The sequence below is a fragment of the Anopheles coustani genome, chromosome 2 (genome assembly GCF_943734705.1).
Source record: "Anopheles coustani chromosome 2, idAnoCousDA_361_x.2, whole genome shotgun sequence".
Lineage (NCBI taxonomy): Eukaryota > Metazoa > Arthropoda > Insecta > Diptera > Culicidae > Anopheles > Anopheles coustani.
In genome coordinates this window covers 91,975,985-91,996,010 of record NC_071289.1, presented here as the reverse complement: position 1 = coordinate 91,996,010, position 20,026 = coordinate 91,975,985, and the positions used below count along the sequence as shown (strand labels likewise).

General features: G+C 47.3%; 1 protein-coding gene across 1 annotated transcript; it reads left to right on the top strand.

Annotated features, from left to right (window-relative positions):
* The first annotated feature begins 499 nt into the window (after positions 1 to 499).
* On the top strand, positions 500 to 19,428 carry LOC131266588 (sodium-dependent dopamine transporter). The gene is made up of 8 exons (XM_058269166.1): positions 500 to 575; positions 7,411 to 7,716; positions 16,968 to 17,388; positions 17,453 to 17,830; positions 17,911 to 18,148; positions 18,230 to 18,458; positions 18,526 to 18,794; positions 18,877 to 19,428. The coding sequence occupies exons 1-8, from the start codon at positions 500 to 502 to the stop codon at positions 18,988 to 18,990; spliced, it is 2,031 nt and encodes a 676-aa protein (XP_058125149.1). The 3' UTR covers positions 18,991 to 19,428.
* The last annotated feature ends 598 nt before the right edge of the window (positions 19,429 to 20,026 follow it).

The following is a 20,026-nucleotide window of genomic DNA, read 5'->3' as shown; positions in this document are numbered from 1 at the left end:
AGATCCGCAAATCTGGTGCGTTTGCTAGTCAGGTGCATAAGAACCGGAGTGTCCAGAGTTTTTCATGTAGCAACAGAGGTTGTGAAGACACACAGACACACAATTAGCAGCACGGGAAGTAAGCGTAGTTTTGGCAGCAAAGAATCCGAAGAAACGGCTGAGGTCGAAAAATGTGTAACTCCGTCGGTCAACACTTTTGGCGATTGGTGGCGTGGATAGTTGAGTGACGGTTTCTTCCTTCAACTAAACTCATACAGCTGGCTGGCACCTTTTTAAGGAAATCACCTCTCAAAGTAAAATGCCATCCTATGTAGTGATGATAGCTTAACACAATCCGTAGATTCAAGCATCAAGAAAAAAATAATTGTTGAGGAAAGGTGAAAGAAGCCTCGCATCCCTTGTCGTGTGTTGCACTCGAGTTTGGTTGTACGAAGGAACGGATTGATCGTCCGCTACGGATATCTCTTGAGCAAATTGTGCCATAGTGGCAGCGGGACATATGTTCGAGCTGGATGATCCACGGGAGAAGCTGAGACTGCTGGAAACGCCAGTGAAAAGCACCGATAAGTCGTCAGGTTAGTGTTTAGTAAATGCTCCAAAGTGATTCAAGTGTATCAAAAGTACAAAGTTTATGCGACTCTTGGAGAAAGTCGAACGAAGCACATTGCTGACGCGAATCCTGTAAATCATACGAATTATGTTAGTTTCAAGAACTGGGGATCACTTTCTGGTATTAAGTACCTCTTTGCACATCGTTTACTCCCAGTATCGAGGTGAACTAAATTGACCGATAAAGTAACCTCCGCTAATAGAAGGAAATATTTCAATTACTTCCACCAGCAATCCACCATTCAGTTTCCACTACGCTTACTGCTTGCGTCTGTTACCGTTTTATTCCAAGTTCTATGTGCAGCATGGTCCCGATTTTCCCTCAGCCCCGCATTAACTCTTAAATTAATCGTTCACGAACAGTTGTCGAAATTGAATAGCGAACTTACTGACCGAGCCATGAACGCAGCCTGCAAATCTCCGATTCGCTTGCACTGCTGCTAAACCCCGGCTCTCAAGTGGAAGCATTACTTCAGTTAGGTATTGATAGGATGTGGTTTCTGATGATTTCACCCGTCGCTGCCAGGAAGCGAGGCTAATAACAATATCTTCTTTCATGGCTTGGTGGAATGTTGGACTCCTTTCTGGAAGTGGCTACAGGAAATGAGCTAAAATTTGTGGTTGTGATTGTTTTCCTTATTAATCTAGCGTGTCTGCATTGCATTGGTTGTGATTAGGAAACCCCGACGCTGTTGCACTTTCGATGCATGGCAGGAAATCAACGAGCAGGAAAACAAGTGATTTAAGGAAGCTTTCACGAGCAGTCTGCGTTCATTTGTTGGTGGAAATCTAATACGATTTCCCAAATTTAATTTTTAATAATAATAATTTTTTCCCCCACGGATTAATTTTGGTTTCCATAATAGTCTGTGTCCTTTTACAGCAAATCATCATGGAGCTTTATCAGTTTACATTTCTTAAATTAGTGCAAGAAAATCCGATCATAAGATAGGCATTAAGTTAACTTTCGTCAAAGTATTTCTTCTATTGTGTTAGATAGTTAAAGCTTTATTCGTCTGTTTTTTCTGAAAAACGAAACGACTGCAAACCACAAAAATAGCGAAGGTACCAGTCCCAAAAGTTGGTACATCGAAAGTCACTTTCTGAAGAAGAAACCTAATCTTTCCCAAAGGCACAAGAGTAGAAATAATGCTGGTGATTAACTGTTTTATATCAAAGTTATAAGGCAAGGGTTATAGTTTTTATCGCATGGTGGAATAAGTACGCTTTTTCTTCTTATGACCTACGGAATAATGTGAAGTGTTCAAAACAAGGTGTTTGGGTGTAAACGGAACTCCTTAGCTTTTCCAGCATCCCGCCGGTATAGTTGAAGAAAGCAACTTAACCCCAGCTTAAGACATTCCATTGTAGTGGTGTATTAATAGCAGAATGTTTTGTCCTTCGGTGGTGAAAGCAAACAAATATGTGTTACTTGTAACAGAACTACTTTCAGTACCATTAGGATGTTGTTATCGATTTGTGTTCTGCCGAAGTAATTGCAGCAAAACACTAGAAAAAATCAACCTGTCACTACAAGATGGTGCCAGAATGTGGACCAGGTCACGCTTCGATGCTAATGATTGTCGATGGGTGAAATGAAGCTAGCGGAGACTGTTTATAAATAAAATATTCCCATCTGAACTGTATATAAGTATAGCGGAAACTAGAAAGGGCCAGCTTTATCTTGTGTCCTTCATTGCAATGCACGATAAACGCTCATAATAATACCAACTGGTTTTATCAATATTTGTTTATCAGGAACAGTAATGCAGTAGTGTCATACAGGGCTCGTTCTTGGAACCGCTTTAGTTCTTATCAGTGGAAATGTTTTGCTGTTTATACTTCAACTAATCAATCGTTGGTTGTAATTTCCTGTTTTAAAAATTACATCATAATATCGATAGGATTAGACGGCACAATAAAGGTTGGGATTATCATCGAAACAAAAACAAAAACGTAGCTATTAAAAATAATAAATTGATAATACAAAATCCAATAACATAAAGTCATACAAACAAAAGATTTAAATAGATTCACCTTCAGAGAGCAAACGTTCCACATGTAGAAAAATTTACGTTACTACCGTCTAATGTAGCCTTATGCGCAAGCCCATGATGGTAGTGGTAACGTTTCTTAACGTGCGCTGTAGCTTTGAGAAGCTTAAAGATCGGTTCGAATTTCTATACTCAGCAGTGTCCGCTAGGCTCGCGGATCGCGGAGATCTGTTCGTGCGCGTGATAAACAGCTTATGCTTGTGGCAGCGTGTACAGTTAAAGCATTTTTTTGTGTGAACATACATTTGAAGTAACAGTTTGCTCCAGATTTGCTCGTTGGGTTTTGTTTGTGCAATAAACATGCTCACTCTAATGAAATTCGGTGACAAGAAAGCGGGACATTGGATAAAAGCAAACACTTTAACATATTTTGCATATTAAAGAGTTTATTTAACAGATTCCAGCAGGTCTTTTAGGTTTAAAAATCGTAAAGCCAAGTTATAAAACTACTGAACACATTAAATTCTACAATTAATTCCAAAGAAGCAATCGAATCGCTTAGCTTTTATGATCCACCTGTTTCAAAGGGAGCAAATAATTGTTATATTAATCCAGGATAATCAACTGTTTAAATGTGAGACTGTAAGAACGTGTGACTGTGTTAGTGTAGCAGGTGTGAAGAACAAATGTGCTTTTTTATATTTTGGCGGCAAATTGCTGGTGGTGTTGAATATCATCTTTGAAAATAATGTTAGCTTGCTTTACTCATTTGAAGTAAAACAAATATTTGCTCGAGAAGACATCGTGTACGTGAACAAAGAAGAAAACTAAGTTCCGCGATTCCAACGATTCTGAAAACATCAAACAAATGCGATTAAGCAAATCGAAAGACTCAACGACGTTGTTGTCGCATGACTATATTAATACCCCAAAAGAGATCTGGCAAATGTTGGTTGTCTTTCAAATATAGAGATGATAACATCATTTTCTGAAGAATGTCCTGGAAAAAGAATTTGAAAAAGACCTTGAAGTTTTTGTCACCAAACATCGGGTTTCGATTTCGTTTGGAGTACGAACTGGTTTAAAATATTGCACAAATCCTATAAAAACCGGTTTCATGAGTCAGCAACAAGCTGAAGGAAGTGCTGGAGATTCTACTGCTACTAGAATCGTCTTATTTTTGGGTGTCCGCGTGCGAGTGAATTTTCTTAAATAATGTAGTTTTCTCCGCTCAACCGGTCTAGCAACCCAACGGTGTTTGAAATGGATTTCCTATGTTAATGCCAATTTGTCACTGGATGTTGTTTTGCTATTAGTTTGTTCGTTTTCGTAGAGAATATTGTGAAATAAAATAATTTATTCATTAGTAGCTGAACATCAAGTACAAACATATGCCCGTCAGAAGCCCCGTAGTTTCTCTTGGAGCCACAGCTCCGTGCACAAAACCGAGGCCGCCCGGAAGTGAGGGGGAAAAGCCATGACCGGAGAGAACTGCCAAAAATCGGCACTGCTGCTCACTCTTTCCCTTCCGGCGCAAATCGTCATCAATCGGGGGAGTTAATAGATGTTCACTACCAAGCCAGCCAACCTTGAAGGTTATGTGCTGCTTTGCGCAGAGTTATATCCGCCGCAGGTTGTGTGTCGATCGAGGTTTCACTTGCTTCGTTAGCAAGGCGTGCAGAACTATCGTTGGCTCGGAATGGCGACGAGATGCAGGCGGAACGGGGCGAATGAAGCTCGTTTTGATCTCAGAATGTAAGCCGGTCAGCTTAGGAGAGTGGGTCATTACAACCAGACAGTTCTAGGCCACAGACAGAGAACGTTTAGTTGTGTGGCATTTCAGAGTAAGAATGGTGTGATTGAAAAATTTATTCTACTTGTTCCCCTGCATGTGTTTTATTCGAATTGTGCCAATGTTGGTCAGTGCTCATGGCACTTACACAGAACATGAATGTTTCGTATGTTTCAGTTACCCAAGGCTTGAACTGGTTTAAAGTTTGTTCTACAAAAGAACGATAAAAGTGCCACCGGTTCTAGTTGGCAACAGTTTTACCGACGTGAAACCGCAACATCCATCTCGAGAGTGGTACAAAGTACGACTATCCAAATGCCAGATTCAATCGTGAGCTGCTTTCAATTGGCTGAATGTGTTTTAATTCCCTTCTCCGCACACCGACGTCCGGTGAGGTTTAATTTTAATTTCTTTAATCTGTAAGCAAAAGAAGCAGAACGCTGCGACGTGCCAGGTCGGCAGAAATCTGGAACAGAAGGAAAAGAACCCCTCGCAGCAAGTGATCAGGTTTAATTATGCGCCACTTGAGACACGCAATGTTATGCTAAGACCGTCGATGATCGTTAGCGGTTAACTTGAACGGCTCACTAACCCGAGCAGGTCGGTGAAATACTCGCAAAAGGAATAGTTTACATGATTTGAGTTTTTTTCAGAGACAGTAACATGATAAAGAGTGGTGTGAAATTATAAATTGTATTGTAAATAACTAAAAGTTTATAACATCATCGAGGGTACGTCCATCATCGAGAATCGACAAACATGGGTCGCAAAAAAAGCAAAAAAGGTAAATCAGCAAATATTATTATCAGAAAATAATTATTGTGCAAACACATCTATCTTTAAAAGTGATATCCGATCGCTGCGGTGATGATATAAGCAATCTTTTTTGTGGTTTATTCTAAGCGTGACTAAAAATGTAATCTCCATGCGGTTGGGCTTAGTTACAAGCGCGATTGTGCAATAGCTTTCCTAGAACGTCATCCAATTCAAGCCACATTGCATGACCCTTCATATAAGTTGAAGGTATGCAAATATGTGTCTTGTAGGTGTATTCCCCGCTTCTTCACGACGAATGATTAATCATATTCAAGTTGCAATGCAATGGCAATTCTTTGCAATGCTACGGGTTTTAATTCCGAGAATGTTTACAGAATTTTAATTCTAAGGAATCCTAACCTTCTTGCTCCTTGCAAATATTTACACTGTATAAAATGAATCGTATTCAAAGTATTATGCCTTTTATTTTCCTAATCGTTGCTAGTAGAAACAAGAAATACTTATAAATCAACAATCTATAGCAGCGAGTTGATTTCCTGTGATAGATTATCGAGATCTTAATAAACTTCGAAATAGATTTTATTCCAAAGTTTAAATCTGTCCACCCTTTCTACATTTTGTGTTGATCCGGTTTATCTTACGCGGTTAGTCGCTTCAATCTCGACCGAATTCTTTCATCTGTCTCTCACTCACGCCGGCTTGCGTAGAGATAGGAAAATCGGAAATCATCACCACGGAAATGGGATTCATATTCATTGGCAGGGGAAGTTGCTGTGGCAAAGGAAGTAAGAAACCCTTTTCCTTTCCGCAGCCCTTTGCATTTGAACTATCTGTGAGGAAGATAACAAAATTCTGAGACAGAAGTACTGGAGAACATTATCTGACCTTACATAATGGTAGTATAGAAAAGTGAAAAAAGAAAAGTGAAGGAGTAATATTTCTCAGGATCAAGAACGATTGTGGGGGTGGCAATAATGCCGAAGAATTTCCCTCCTCCGACCCGGAAAGCAACTCTCCGGCCAAAGCTGATTGGTAAATAGATTTCCCCGGTAAAGATACAAAGTAAGATAGGCGAAGGGAGCAAAGAAGAAATGAATCTCAGAATGGAGGGCAAAATCGAATTAGGAGTACTTAACATCCTCCCTTTCCCACGCCTCAACCCTCGGTCGCTTTCGGTCGGACCGATGGGATGGCAGATATTGGTGGGGTAGATTTTCATCTCTTCGGTAGATGTGGTTGAGGTTTTGTTTTTTGCCTTTTTGTGAGCATCTTTTTCTCTCTGCGCCCATCAAAATTGACATTTACATTCATGCCCAGCCAATTCATTGGGGGGAGTTTTCTCCTCTTCCCTGTGATGGAACAGGATCCGATACGTCATAACAAATCAAATTTGTCACCCCTGTTATATCAGTGTCGGGCGGGAAAAATCAATTTCCTCTCGCGGGCTGAGTGCCAGTTTGTCAAACGCATAAGTACGCTCGGCATATATTTGTGCCCCCTCCCCACCCCATGTAGAGTCCCATGGTCGTGGTGTGCATGGTTTACACCAACGATTGGTTCTTTAATGGAGCAATGAAGGCAATTTTGGGCAAAGGACTCGTGAACGGGAGCATGTGCGGGAAAATGGGAAGCAAGTGGTGGAAGCGATGGTGGACTTTTCAATGAAAAGGTCGTGGCTCCACCCTACCTTAGCTCCCTTCCTTGACCGTGCCGATGTAAAGTAGGATAAAACATCAAAAACATTACCAAACACTTTGTCAATTTGGAGGACTCTGCTGCCGGACTCTGGACTGGACTGGGCAGGGAAAGGATACTGGACACAGGACGGGAGTTCAGAGGAGTGACGAGAGAGTTGCCGAGAGCTCGATGACACCAGTGACATACTCAGGCGTGACCAGCTTCCGTGCAATCCTCCCTGTGGCAATGTTGACTTACGTTCGTGTGCCTAGGGTGGAGGTTCTATTATTAGTAACCTCTTTAGAATTTGATCATCATCAACCTCCCGGCTTTCTTGTCCTTGCTACAAGAATGACGTACCGTTGCGTTTCGTGCCTACCACGCATCCTTTAACTTCTGGAGTAGGTTTCAGTGAGTCAATAATTTGAAGTATCGAACATTCGGGAACTAGAGGTTAGAGGAGTTAAGTGGTCAAATGTTGGAGGACACAATGGCGAATTTAATCCGTTCAATATTTAAACACACCCCCCCCTCTCTTTGCTACCCTCCCATCACCCACAGAATCTATCGACGGCGAAGCACTGAAAGAGCTGAACGGTGGAGCTGAAAACGGGGTCGGTGGCGACGGCGAGGGAACCGCCTTGGCCATGGCCACCATCGGCCAGATCAAGGCGAAAAGCCGCCCGGGCCTGCTGCCACGCAACGGCGGTGGCGGTGGTGGTGGTGGTGGTGGTGGCGACCTGGACGATGGCGAGCAGCGCGAAACCTGGAGCGGCAAGGTGGACTTCCTGCTGTCGGTCATCGGGTTCGCCGTCGATCTGGCCAACGTATGGCGCTTCCCGTACCTCTGCTACAAGAACGGTGGCGGTAAGTAACACACACCTACACAAACCCATTTACGTACATTGTGGAAAACCATCGTATCTGCTTGGGAAACCCTATCTTCGAGTATCATCGTAACGTGCGATCTACGACAGGGGATGGAAAATGGTGTCCCAACAACTTCCGCGAACGACCGTAAGCGACGACGGCAGCCATTGGAAAATGGTTGTATCGCCGTCGTTTAATAGCTAATTACCAGCGAGAAAATCGAATTTGGTTACGCTCCGGCAGGAAAATTGATATTGAAAGGACTCACCATCGGCATACATCGACACCCGACGGGGTTCGTTGGTTACAAGCAACCTCTTTTGTCATTCAACTTTTACTCGCAGGGCAAATGATGAACATTAGCGGAGCCAGAGTCGAGGGCCTCCAGTTAACAGGATGAAAGACGAGACTGTTGCTAAAAACACGAGTTCTGTTCTCGAGGTGATGCTAACTTGTACTTTCGATGGTGATGCGGCATGCGTTTCGGGCTCCGATGTTCTAGTTTGTAAATTCTGTTGTTAGGAAAAGTTTCCCGAACGAAATTATCAATGTTTTTGGCTTTGGTAGACCGTTGTTTTAGAAAGTCTCTGTCGAGTATTTAAATTTATTTGTTAGTTTTAATTTTGTTCTCTATTTGTTTGTTAGTTAGTAATTTGTCTGGGCTTGGTAGTTTTGTAATATGTTTTTGGTTATTTCAAATCCAACTCACAACTTGTATTGAAAGTGGCAAAACACTGAAAAAGTAGCCACACCTTCTTAGAGTTTTTAATTTCGCTTTCAGAATCGACCTTTCCAGATGGCTGACGATGATTGACAAATTATAATAATTTGCATCAAAAAAACATCTCCCACAGACAAGCCGTTTGTCAGAGAATTTCAGTTTTTTGCACACCATCCGGTTTCAGTACCAGATGATGGTTGTTAGAGTCGCGTTTCAAATAAATATGATGGCCGAGCCCAACTTTGTGACCAATGATTTCGTTCAATGAGTCAACGACAGAATTGAGTAAACTTTTTGAGGAACTAAAAACCTGTTTCGTGAATGCATTGACAAAATAAAAGAAGTAAAACAAACTAAAATCTCCAACGCAATTTGAAACATACCCGAGAACTGGTGAGCTTTAGATACGTATCTGCACGTTAGGTAAATACATTACGAGCTTGAGACGTTGGAAACGAAACGAAAAGGCAACCGAAAAATGTAACCTCATGATCAACAGAAGCCGAGACCAAGGGATTTGTGGTGCTGGTGGTTTCGACCGCTTGGGAGGGGAGGGGGGAAACATAAATCATACCGAAGGGATTGGCTCCACGATCCATATCCACGGTGAACAAGCGAACGCACTTCGCGTTTTTTGCCACTTTTTTTGCTGCCTGAAATTCTTAGCGACTGCCTTCGCCCGAGCCCGAGATGAAATGGGCCATCGGCTAACTGAACCGTGGCAAATTTCATCCATCCTGGCACTGACCGCCGAGAAACCGTCGAAGCCTTTGGTTTGGTCCCGACTCCGATTCGCGTAGTTTCCACCATCGTTGACTTCTTTCTATTCTAGGTGGTGCACACACACATGCAACAGCATCATGCTTGGCGGTGTGTTGATGAAGAAAATGTATGTGACAACAGAGATTTACGCCCTGCTTCGCCCACTCCTGCTAGGATCCTGGCCACCGGAAGTCGGTATTTGACGTCTCGAAATGGAAGGAGAAAAATGTGCTCTACTAAGGAATGGTGACGTTTTCTTTGCCCTTCCGGAGGCTTGGCCGATGTCGCCTCGGGTGCGAGCTTGGGAGGGCTCGTTTTCAAGAAGTTCGTCCATAGCCGAGCCCCTCCGGTAGAACACAACGCACAGTAGGTTCTTTGGCTTCGGTTGCTTTGCGAGGGTTTCTCGGAGTAAGATCAAACAGGGTTGTGCATGCGGGAGACATGGAACGGAAATTTCCACTTTTCCACCATTTCTTGCGCCTCTAATCGGGTGTCCTCGGTTCACATTTGCCTTTTGTAAAGTTGGCTGTGGTCTATGGGTCTCGCTCCGAAGGGATCCATCGTAGGAAAGGCGGCCAAAGTTCCACGCTAATGGCGTTGATGCCTTCATTCAACGGAGTCACTCAACCATACTTCCAACCCTCACACCGACACATATTGTAGATGGTGTGCAAAATGACTGCTTCTTCGTCATCTGCACTGGGTAGCCTTGACTTCGGGTTAGATTTTCTTTTCCCACCCGTTTTTTTTTTGGGTTCCAGTTCCACCCAAAGTGTTGGTTGCTTCAGGATTATGGAATGTCTTAAACCGAGCGTTGATGACGAGTGATAGAAGCGAGCGTGACGATTGGAGCAGATTACACGGCAGTAAAGTGGACACTCTTCCGAGTCCACGGAAGCACATCTTTCCCACCCGCCATCGCCGCCATCGTCCTCCTCGCCGGTTGTGATGAATTATGGCAGCTTTCAACAAGGAGCTGCTCGTATCCTTAGCATCGGCGTTCCACATGACTTCCGGAGTGAGCCTCCTCGGCAGCCTGCCAGAGAGATTGCTTTCGCCGCTTCCGACGAATGTGGGGTAAGGGGGCATAAGATTTGCGACAACTTGTTGCATGCCCTTCCGGAATGGGCTGCTCATCAACGCGGACGAAGGAAGATGCTACAGGGACGGCGAAGCTCAAGGCGTGCAAATCTTGAGTTGAACGATTTAAAAGTGAAATATGTCAGTATTCCGCCACTTCGCTTTACTAGCTCTTGGCTTGCCTTACTTTTTCCTTCTCTCGCACTCAAGTACTCACACGCCCGTCGGCGAACACGATGGCGTTGGGAAAAGGCTGTCCTTAAGTGCGTGTTGAGCGAAGAAAATGACCCTATTTTTTCCATTTCCTACCAGCATCTTTTCCGCGATCTTTTGACGTTCCTTATCCATGTCAGCGCGAAAAACCGGTATTCGCTGCAGCAACAGGTTGCGCTGGTTGGTTGGACGATTCAGTTTCCTTCCCATTTGCTTCCTTCGAACGTACAATATAAAAACATTTTAATAGGTACGCGCCTGGGACATTTTCCCTTACGACTTTCCCCGTCGGACATCATTCCCGTTTGTCACCGACGTTGGCGGGAATTATGTCTTGATGTTTTCGTATTTTCACGCTCCACTTGACGCCCTCCATAATTTCCATTCCGCGGGTTTGAACGTGAGAAGGGCGTTGGTGGTGCAAATGGACCTCCAATCGATTCGCTTTCAGCGTGACCTATTGAACCGCACAACGTAAAGTGCGCGTGTAACAGAAAGCTTGTCTTTCCGCTTGCTTTCAATGCCCATTAGCGAACATACACCTGGCGTTTGGACGGAGTGAGAAGTAGCATGAGAACCTAACAATAATGAGTCTTTTCAAGAAGGGCGTGCCAGGGGTTAAAATAAATGTAAGGCATTCATTTCTCGACAAAAGACATTTTAGTGTTACGATAGGTACTCCTACCAAACCAATTTAGGAGTTTCTACTCGCCGAAGTCTATTACAAATCAATGAACGAAACCACGATGGAACCTTTGGAACTGATATGCAGATGCTAATTATGAGATGATAACTGAAATTGACTGAGGCATGCACAAACTGGTGTTCACATTGTGTTATCGAGCGATCCCTTTTGATCGCGTATATATCGCCAAATTTATTGCCAAACTCGGAAAAGAAACACCTAGAGGTTTAGGAAATGGTACACTCGGACTCGGATGGCTCCACGCAGGTCTGGGCGGACTCGCTGAACCACAGACCCGGCTGGCAGATCGATGGATAGCCGGTTTCGTTGACACACACGTAGAACTGCGTGCAAGAGTAGGGACTGGCGACGTACTGGCCGTCCGGTTGACCCTCGCAAATTCCGGTGGTCGGAGGAGCCGGCGTCGATGGTTCCAGCGTGCAGTCGACGTTCTCCGGATCGTCACACTCCTGCGTGTCCTCGTTGAACCAAAGCCCTGGCGGACAGAATGACGGCGAGCCTACCTCGTTCAGGCAGGTGTAGAATAGGGCACAGCTATCCGGACTGGGTACACGCGTGCCATCTGGCTGGTCGTCGCACACGCCCGGTGTCGGGACGGTCGTGACCGTGTCGGCACATTCCGCCTCGTCGATCGGTACGCAGCGGAGAAGGTTACGGTCGAACCAATTGCCACCGGGACATGCCAGCGAGTAAGGGTACAGGTTGACGCACACGTAGTACCGGGAGCAATCGAGCGGGTTGGGAACGTACGTTCCGGATGGTACGTCGTTGCAGATGCCTTCGATCGGCGAGGGGGTCGTTGTGAGTCCGTTCGGGCACTCGACTTCCAGCGGGCTGGCACAGGTTTGGCGCGATTCGTCGAACCACGTACCGGCTGGACAGATCTGCGGGAAACCGACTTGGTCGACGCAGATATAGAACCGGTTGCAGAACACCGGATGGAGCACCTGAATGCTGTTGGACAGACCCGTGCAGATACCGTCGGTGGGCAATGGTGGTGGAAGCACATCGTGAACCTCACACTGGACATTCGCGACCAGATCGCACACCTGGCGTCCCTCATCGAACCACTGGTCGTTGGGGCAGATCATCGGATACGGGACACCATTGACGCACTGGTAATAGCGGTAACAGAAGTCGTCATCCGGTACGAAGGAGAGATCCTCCTTGCCGGCACAGCGGTCCCAGGGTGAAGGAGCAATCGTCGTCGGTGACAGTGGACACTGGACACGCTCTGGAAGATCACAGATTTGACGATCCTCGTCGTACCACAGACCATCGGGACAAATCTGCGAGTAACCGATCTCATCCACGCACAGGTAGTACTGGTTACAGAAGTTCCAGTTGCGCGCAAAACGTCCATTCGCAATGCCACGGCAAATGTCCGGAGTTGCCGTCGGGGGACCGGGTTGTCCGGGGCGCAGGAAGCACTGTACGTTGGCGGGAACATCGCACTCTTGACGCTCTTGATCGAACCACAACCCAGCGCGGCAGATCATTGGGTACGGGATGTTGTTCTGACACTGGAAGTAGCGGTAGCAGTAGAACTCGTTACGCAGGAGCCCTCCTTCCGGCACGCCGTCGCACTGCTCGAATGGATCCGGGGTGGTAACGATCGGTGCGAGTGGACAGTACACCTGGGCAGGTGGGGCACATCGCTGATGCTGAGCATCGAACCACAGTCCCGCGGGACAGAGCAGCGGGTAACCGATCTGATCCACGCAAACATAGTACTGATTGCAGGCACGCGGGTTCAGTGTCATCTCACCGTTTGGAACATCGTTACAGATACCGGGCGTGGCTGGGACAAGCGGAGCCTGGGGATTGACGATGCATCGCACGTTCTCCTGGTTGTCGCAAATCTGGCGCTCCTCGTCGAACCACTGCTCGTTGGGGCAGATGAGCGGGTACGGCCGGCTATCGATACACTGGAAGTAACGGTAGCAGTAGAACTCGTTGCGGACGAAGCTAAAGTTCGGTACAACGTCACACCGTCCCCAGGGGTGCGGTGCCAGTGTGGTCGTCGTCGGTGGGCCAAGGTCGCAGGTGGTCTCAGCCACCAGCAGACAGGTCTGGCGGTCCTCATCGAACCACATGCCAGGGGGGCAAACCTGCGGGAATCCGATCTGATCGACGCAGATGTAGAACTGATTGCAGCTGAACGGATTCGGCACCTGAATCGAGTTTGACACACCGTTGCAGATGCCGGCGGTCGGTGGTGGACGTGTCGGTGGCTCGTTGATGATACATTCGACCTGGTCCTGCGGGCGGCACTGCTGGAGACGCTCATCGAACCACTGCTCGTTTTGACAGATCATAGGGAAGGGCGAACCGTTGACGCACTTGAAGTACCGGTAGCAGAACATTTCGTCACGCACGTACGCGTTGTTGGGTATGCCGGAGCAACGTGCGTATGGGTTCGGAGTGGTTGGAGGGCGTTCTGGGGCAAGTCCACACTCGATCGAACCTGCCGGAGAGCAGGTCTGGCGCTCAGCATCGAACCATAGTCCCGGAGGGCACACCAACCGCCAGCCGGCCTGGTTCACACACAGGTAGTACTGATTGCAGTAGAGAGGGTTTGCCTCCAACTGACCATTCAACGCACCGATGCAGATACCGGCTGTTGGCGGAGGGCGCACGACCGGCGGTGGTGTCACCTCACACGTGACGAACTGCTGCTCATCACACATTTGACGTTCCTGATCGAACACAAGATCAGCCTCGCAGATGAGCGGGTAGGGAGTTCCATCGATGCACTGATAGTAGCGATAGCAAAAGTTCGGGTGTCGCACATAGTCGTAGTCATCCACACCATCGCACATCATGTAGGGATCTTCGGGTGGTGGCGTAGCTCCATGCGGGCAGTCCACCAGTAGCGGCGAGCGACAGGTTTGAGCGTCCTCATCAAACCACAACCCGGTCGGACAGATGACCGGTACACCGATCTCATTCGAGCAAACGTAGTATTGGTTACAGAAGCGTGGATGTAGCACGAGCCGCTCCTCGAAGATTCCGTTGCAGATGCCAGGGGTCGGTCTGATCGGCGGTGGTGTACTGTCAGCGTCAATCTCACACTCCACCGTCGTGTAGTCGGCACAACGCTGCAGATCCTCATCGAACCATTGGTCCGCAGGGCAGATCAGTGGGAACGGATAGCCGTTACGACACTGATGGTAGACGTAGCAGAAGAAGTCATCTCGGATAAAACGCAAGTTCTCTACGTCGTTGCAAGGGTTATCAGGACGTGGAGCTGGCAGAAGAGGTCCTGCCGTGCAGTTGGTGAAACCCGGAGCGCTACAGGTCTGGCGAGCCTCGTCGAACCACAGATCCAGCGGGCAATGTTTCGACCAACCAATTTGATTCACACACACGTAGTATCGGTTGCAAGTGGTTGGATTCGGCGTTAGAACGTTGTTGGGCGTATCGTTACAGATACCCGGCGTCGGAGCGGGCGGTGGTCCGCCCGGGCTCAGCACACACTCGACATTTTCCGGCTCGTCGCAAACGTCCCGCTCGGCATCGAACCACAGCCCGTCGGGACAGGCCATCGGATAGGGGAACCCGTTCACGCACTGGTAGTACCGATAGCAGGCATACTCGCTGCGGACCAGCGCCAAATCCGGCTCATCGCGGCATCGGGCAGCACCGGGTCGTCCATGGGGGCAACTGATGTCCGCTGGGTCACCACAAATCTGGCGACTTTCATCAAACCACGTTCCGGTGGGGCATATCAGCGGGAATCCGATCTCCCCCACGCACAGATAGTATTCGTTGCAGAACAGTGGATGCAGCACGAACCGGTTGTCCGGGGCGCCATTGCAAATTCCCGGCGTTGGCGTGACCGTCGGCGGGCGATCGTCCAGTTCGCAGGTCACATTTGCCGGATCGTCGCACACCTGCCGTTCCTCGTCGAACCACTGCTCGTCGGGGCAACGCAGCGGGTACGGATTGCCATCGACGCACTGGTAGAACCGGTAGCAGAAGAACCGATCGCGAATCAGCGAAAAGTTGTCCACATCGGCGCAGCGTTGCTCTTGCCCGTTGGCCACCAATGCGGAGGCCACCAAGAGTGCAGCAATCGTCCACAAAACTACAAACCACGGGAGAATAAAGTTCACGGTATCCAAATGGGATGTCACTAGGCTGGTTGTGGCCACTGCTACTTACCTTTCGAACCCATTTCGAGGTGTTTGTTTGTCCTCCCAAAATCGCTAGTCTTCACCGCACTAGCGACTACTGAAGAGTCAATGGCAACGTGTGGCGCTTAAATACTGACCAGATAATCAAAAACGTTCCTTATCAACGGATGTAATTAGGATAGCAGATTCTCACTCTACCGCCTTCAAGCCTTAGGTGTGGCTTATCGCCCGTAATATACCTTATCCGATCGACCTTGGGGTTCAGTTCTTCTTTGCAAAAATAAAAACCAATCTATTGGAGTTTGCAAAATTCGCGCATGGTTTAAAGCAAAGCATGGCAACTGGCCTTTGAAACCTTCGATACCTAAACTCCCGAATGGACATTTTTGCTGTTACATAAGACGTCTACGTCTACGATTGATGGTCAAGGGAACACGGCGAAGCGAAAAAAAAACCATCCCCAAAACCTACATCCAAATTTTTTGTTCAATCCGCTATAAAGATAGACATACGTCGGGAGGTATTATCGGAGCTATTTTCCGAATATCAGTTCTGGAAGATGGATTTATATGACCATTCCACAGGCGGAATCGGCTGTATAGATCTGTTGATTGGATTATCTTTATGACTACGCTCTTAGCTCACAGCTCAAATCGAGAAGATGAGCCGCTGTGAAGTCATCGATAGGAAGTAGTTATCAATTTTTGACACCCCGTGTGGCCAATTAAAATGCACTGGAAACGTGTTTCAGTTTTATTGTGGCGAAATTGGGCGCTGGCTGATTGATATGTTTCTTCTTTTCATAACAACGAAACTAATTTTCAAAATAAAGTTCCTAACACGGAATGGTTCAACTACTTTGTTGAACCCTTGGGAACACGTTGGAGAAGAACCAGTGGATATTAAAAAATACCATTACGTGCATTCCGGAACATGTGAGTTTGCAGAAGTGCCACATAGGTATTGGTTCACACGGTTCGTTTTGGAGCAGTTTTCCCCGACGCAACAGCTCGGTACGGACGAGCCCCTCAAAGGATGGCTTTTTCCATTGCCTTGGTCTCGCAACCATCTCGGACTTAATCTCCGGCGTGTGGGGCCAGGTTGGCCTAGGTTACGGCCAACGCTCTTTCATCCCGTTATAAATTGCTGCTCATGCCTGAGAGGCGAAGAAAAGTAAACGACATTTTCTTCGGCGCATCTTTGAAGCCATTACTTTCCCCCCTTTATAGCGATTGTAGCAATGAACTTCAAGCCGGCGGTGAAGGAGAATGGGTCCTTAAGTCCCTGTTATTAACTCCCGACTCGCTGAAGGTTGTGTGCGTGTGTGTGTATTTGAGAAAGAAGGGGGAAATATTGCGCTAGGATAGTGCTGGCTGCTGGACTATGAATCCTTCGCCGGATTAAGTCAATAAAAAGAAAGGAAATGATAATGCTATTATGCCATTGTCATAGTATCATCATCCTCGAAGTCAAGGGTAGCCGAACGTCACGAACGTCTGTAGTTCCCACGGGACGAGGGCCATTTGTGCCCCGACGGGGATTGGGCTCAGATTTTCCTGCCATTTTGATACGATCGAGAAAATGTGGCTTTCGTCTTACGTTTCATTCGTCCGTTTCCTTTTTACAGGTGCTTTCCTGGTGCCGTACGGTATAATGCTGCTGGTTGGGGGCATTCCACTGTTCTACATGGAGCTGGCGCTCGGGCAGTTCAACCGGAAGGGAGCCATCACGTGCTGGGGCCGGCTGGTGCCGCTGTTCAAAGGCATCGGCTACGCTGTGGTACTGATAGCGTTCTACGTAGACTTCTACTACAACGTCATCATAGCGTGGTCGTTGCGTTTCTTCTTCGCTTCCTTCACCAGCAGTCTCCCGTGGACGCACTGCTCGAACGCATGGAACACGGCGGAATGTCAACCGTTTGGGTTCAGCAACAGCTCGGCGGCGACCATTAGCAACCGGACCGCGGCCGCACTGGCGGGGAATGTCACGGCTGCGGCAACGGTAGTCAACGAGACCAAATTCGCATCGGCTTCATCCGAGTACTTCAAGTACGTGGGAAATTAGTCGTAAAATATAGCAACCTGCCTGACCTCTTTTATCCCATCTTTACAGCCGATATATTTTAGAGCTGCACAAAAGCGAAGGTATCCACGATCTGGGTGCCATCAAGTGGGACATGGTACTGTGTCTGCTGGTTGTGTATCTCATCTGCTACTTCTCGCTCTGGAAGGGTATCAGCACGTCCGGTAAGGTGGTCTGGTTTACGGCCCTATTCCCGTACGCCGTACTGCTGATTCTACTCGTCCGCGGCATCACCCTGCCTGGTTCGGCCGAAGGAATCGACTACTATCTGCGACCGAACTTTGACTGCATCTACAACGCGCAGGTTTGGGTAGACGCCGCCACACAGGTGTTCTTCTCCCTTGGGCCTGGGTTTGGTGTTTTGCTCGCGTACGCCTCGTACAACAAGTATCACAACAACGTCTACAAGTAAGAGCAGCCAGCTAGCTTAACGATGCCATCGAGGGAGATCATCTAACGGAACTTTACCCTTTTTCTTGGCCTTTCAGAGACGCTCTGCTGACGAGTTTGATCAATTCGGCGACCAGTTTTGTGGCCGGATTCGTGATTTTCTCCGTCCTCGGTTACATGGCTAACGCGAGTGGTCAGAGCATTCAGGACGTTGCGACCGAGGGCCCCGGGTTGGTGTTTGTCGTCTATCCAGCCGCCATCGCCACCATGCCGGGTAGCATCTTCTGGGCATTGATCTTCTTCATGATGCTCCTCACGCTCGGACTGGATAGTTCGGTAGGGTTTCAGTTTGAAGAAACGACGTTCGCTTCGGACGCCTAATCTCTTTTCTCGAACCATTTTCGTTGTGGTTTTCAGTTTGGAGGCTCCGAAGCTATCATCACCGCCCTCAGCGACGAATTCCCCAAAATCGGTCGTAATCGGGAGATTTTTGTGGCCATCCTCTTCTCGCTGTACTTTGTCGTTGGTATCGCCAGCTGCACCCAGGGTGGGTTCTACTTCTTCCAGCTGCTCGATCGTTACGCCGCCGGTTATTCGATTCTCATAGCGGTACTTTTCGAATCGATCGCTGTCTCTTGGATTTACGGTAAGAAATCGTGGAATCTAGTATTCATTTCCTGGCGGAAAGTAACACATTCTTTCGCTCGTTTCAGGCACGGAACGGTTCTGCAATGACATCAAGGACATGATTGGCTTTGCTCCGGGCATCTACTGGCGCGTTTGCTGGAAGTTTGTGGCGCCGCTGTTTCTACTCTTCATCATCATCTACGGTTTGATCGGGCACGAGCCGCTCAGCTACGAGGACTACGTCTATCCGGCGTGGGCGAACGTGCTCGGGTGGTGTATAGCGGGTTCGTCGATGATCATGATCCCACTGATGGCGTTTTACAAGCTGATCGTGACCAAGGGAACCTTCCGACAGGTAGGTCCAATCAACCTAAAACAGCGTTAGAAACGAAGTCAGCAAATGGGTTTATTTCTAAATCGGTCGTTCTATGTTCCAGCGGATGAAAATACTTACTACGCCCTGGAGGGATCAACAGCTGGCCGTGAACGGTGTCACGATCGAACCGGCTCAGGTGCGGCTGACGCATTCCGATGAGGGCGAGGAGGTTTGAGTGCGTTCCCGCTTTTGCGCACCCCGGTTTGATATTTACTTCGTGTAGCGTTCGAGTGTTCCCTTACTCATCCCATCCCTCCTTTGTGTTTCGTTTTGCAACCGTGTGGGCTGTATCGATGTTGATTTTTGTTTTGTGTCCGTTACTCCTACACCTCCCCATCTTGAAAGTAAGCGTTACCACTGTCAAACGTTACCACTGAATCATCTTTGTCGAAAGATTTCCCTAGGATAGATCTGATGTATACTTGGCCACGGGTGGAATTTTCCGGAGCCGAAACCAAGCATTATATTTCGCGCACTGCAAAGCAAACCATTACGCAGGGGTTATTTGTAAGTACTTTTTTCACGAGTGAAATAAACTTAATGCTGTATAGGATAATATGAGTGGAGACGTGGGAACCCAGTTCACCACTGTAAGATACTGGCGAAGCGAGGTCAGGAGCTGGCTACTTTGGCAGCCATACTTGTACATAAGAAGCAACTCTTAACACACGTTGAAATGCGGGACAATTTGAAGGTATCAACGATAAACCAGCGCACTGGGAAGAGTAGGATTATCCGACTTTCCTAGGGTTGAACGTTTCACCGGACACCGGTGTAGAAGTTTTCTACATTGGTAAACAGAAAGATAACAGTTGTACCCTAAGAACAAGGGATTGTTATTTCTGCATTGTGTTTTTACCTGTTTGATTGAAAATGTTCAAAATGAGGACAAAAAACATATGTGTTCACTCTGCTCTCAATATGGAAACGCTTTAGAACCAACTATCACTTGCGTGTTATTAAGTGAGGTGTGACAGATAGGAAAACCAGCTAGAAAAATACTGTTAAACCTATAGCATACACATGTATAGATATCTTTATCACAAGTTACACAAATGATAGAAACACGGTAGCTCGCGCGTCCTCCAAAAGGATTAGCTAATGGATTGAAGTGAAAGAGGGAAGTAAAGAGAATGTAAACAGCATGGTTTGTGCTTGATGGATAGATTTAAAGCTTATATAAAGGAGAAAATATTGTTACAAACATGGGT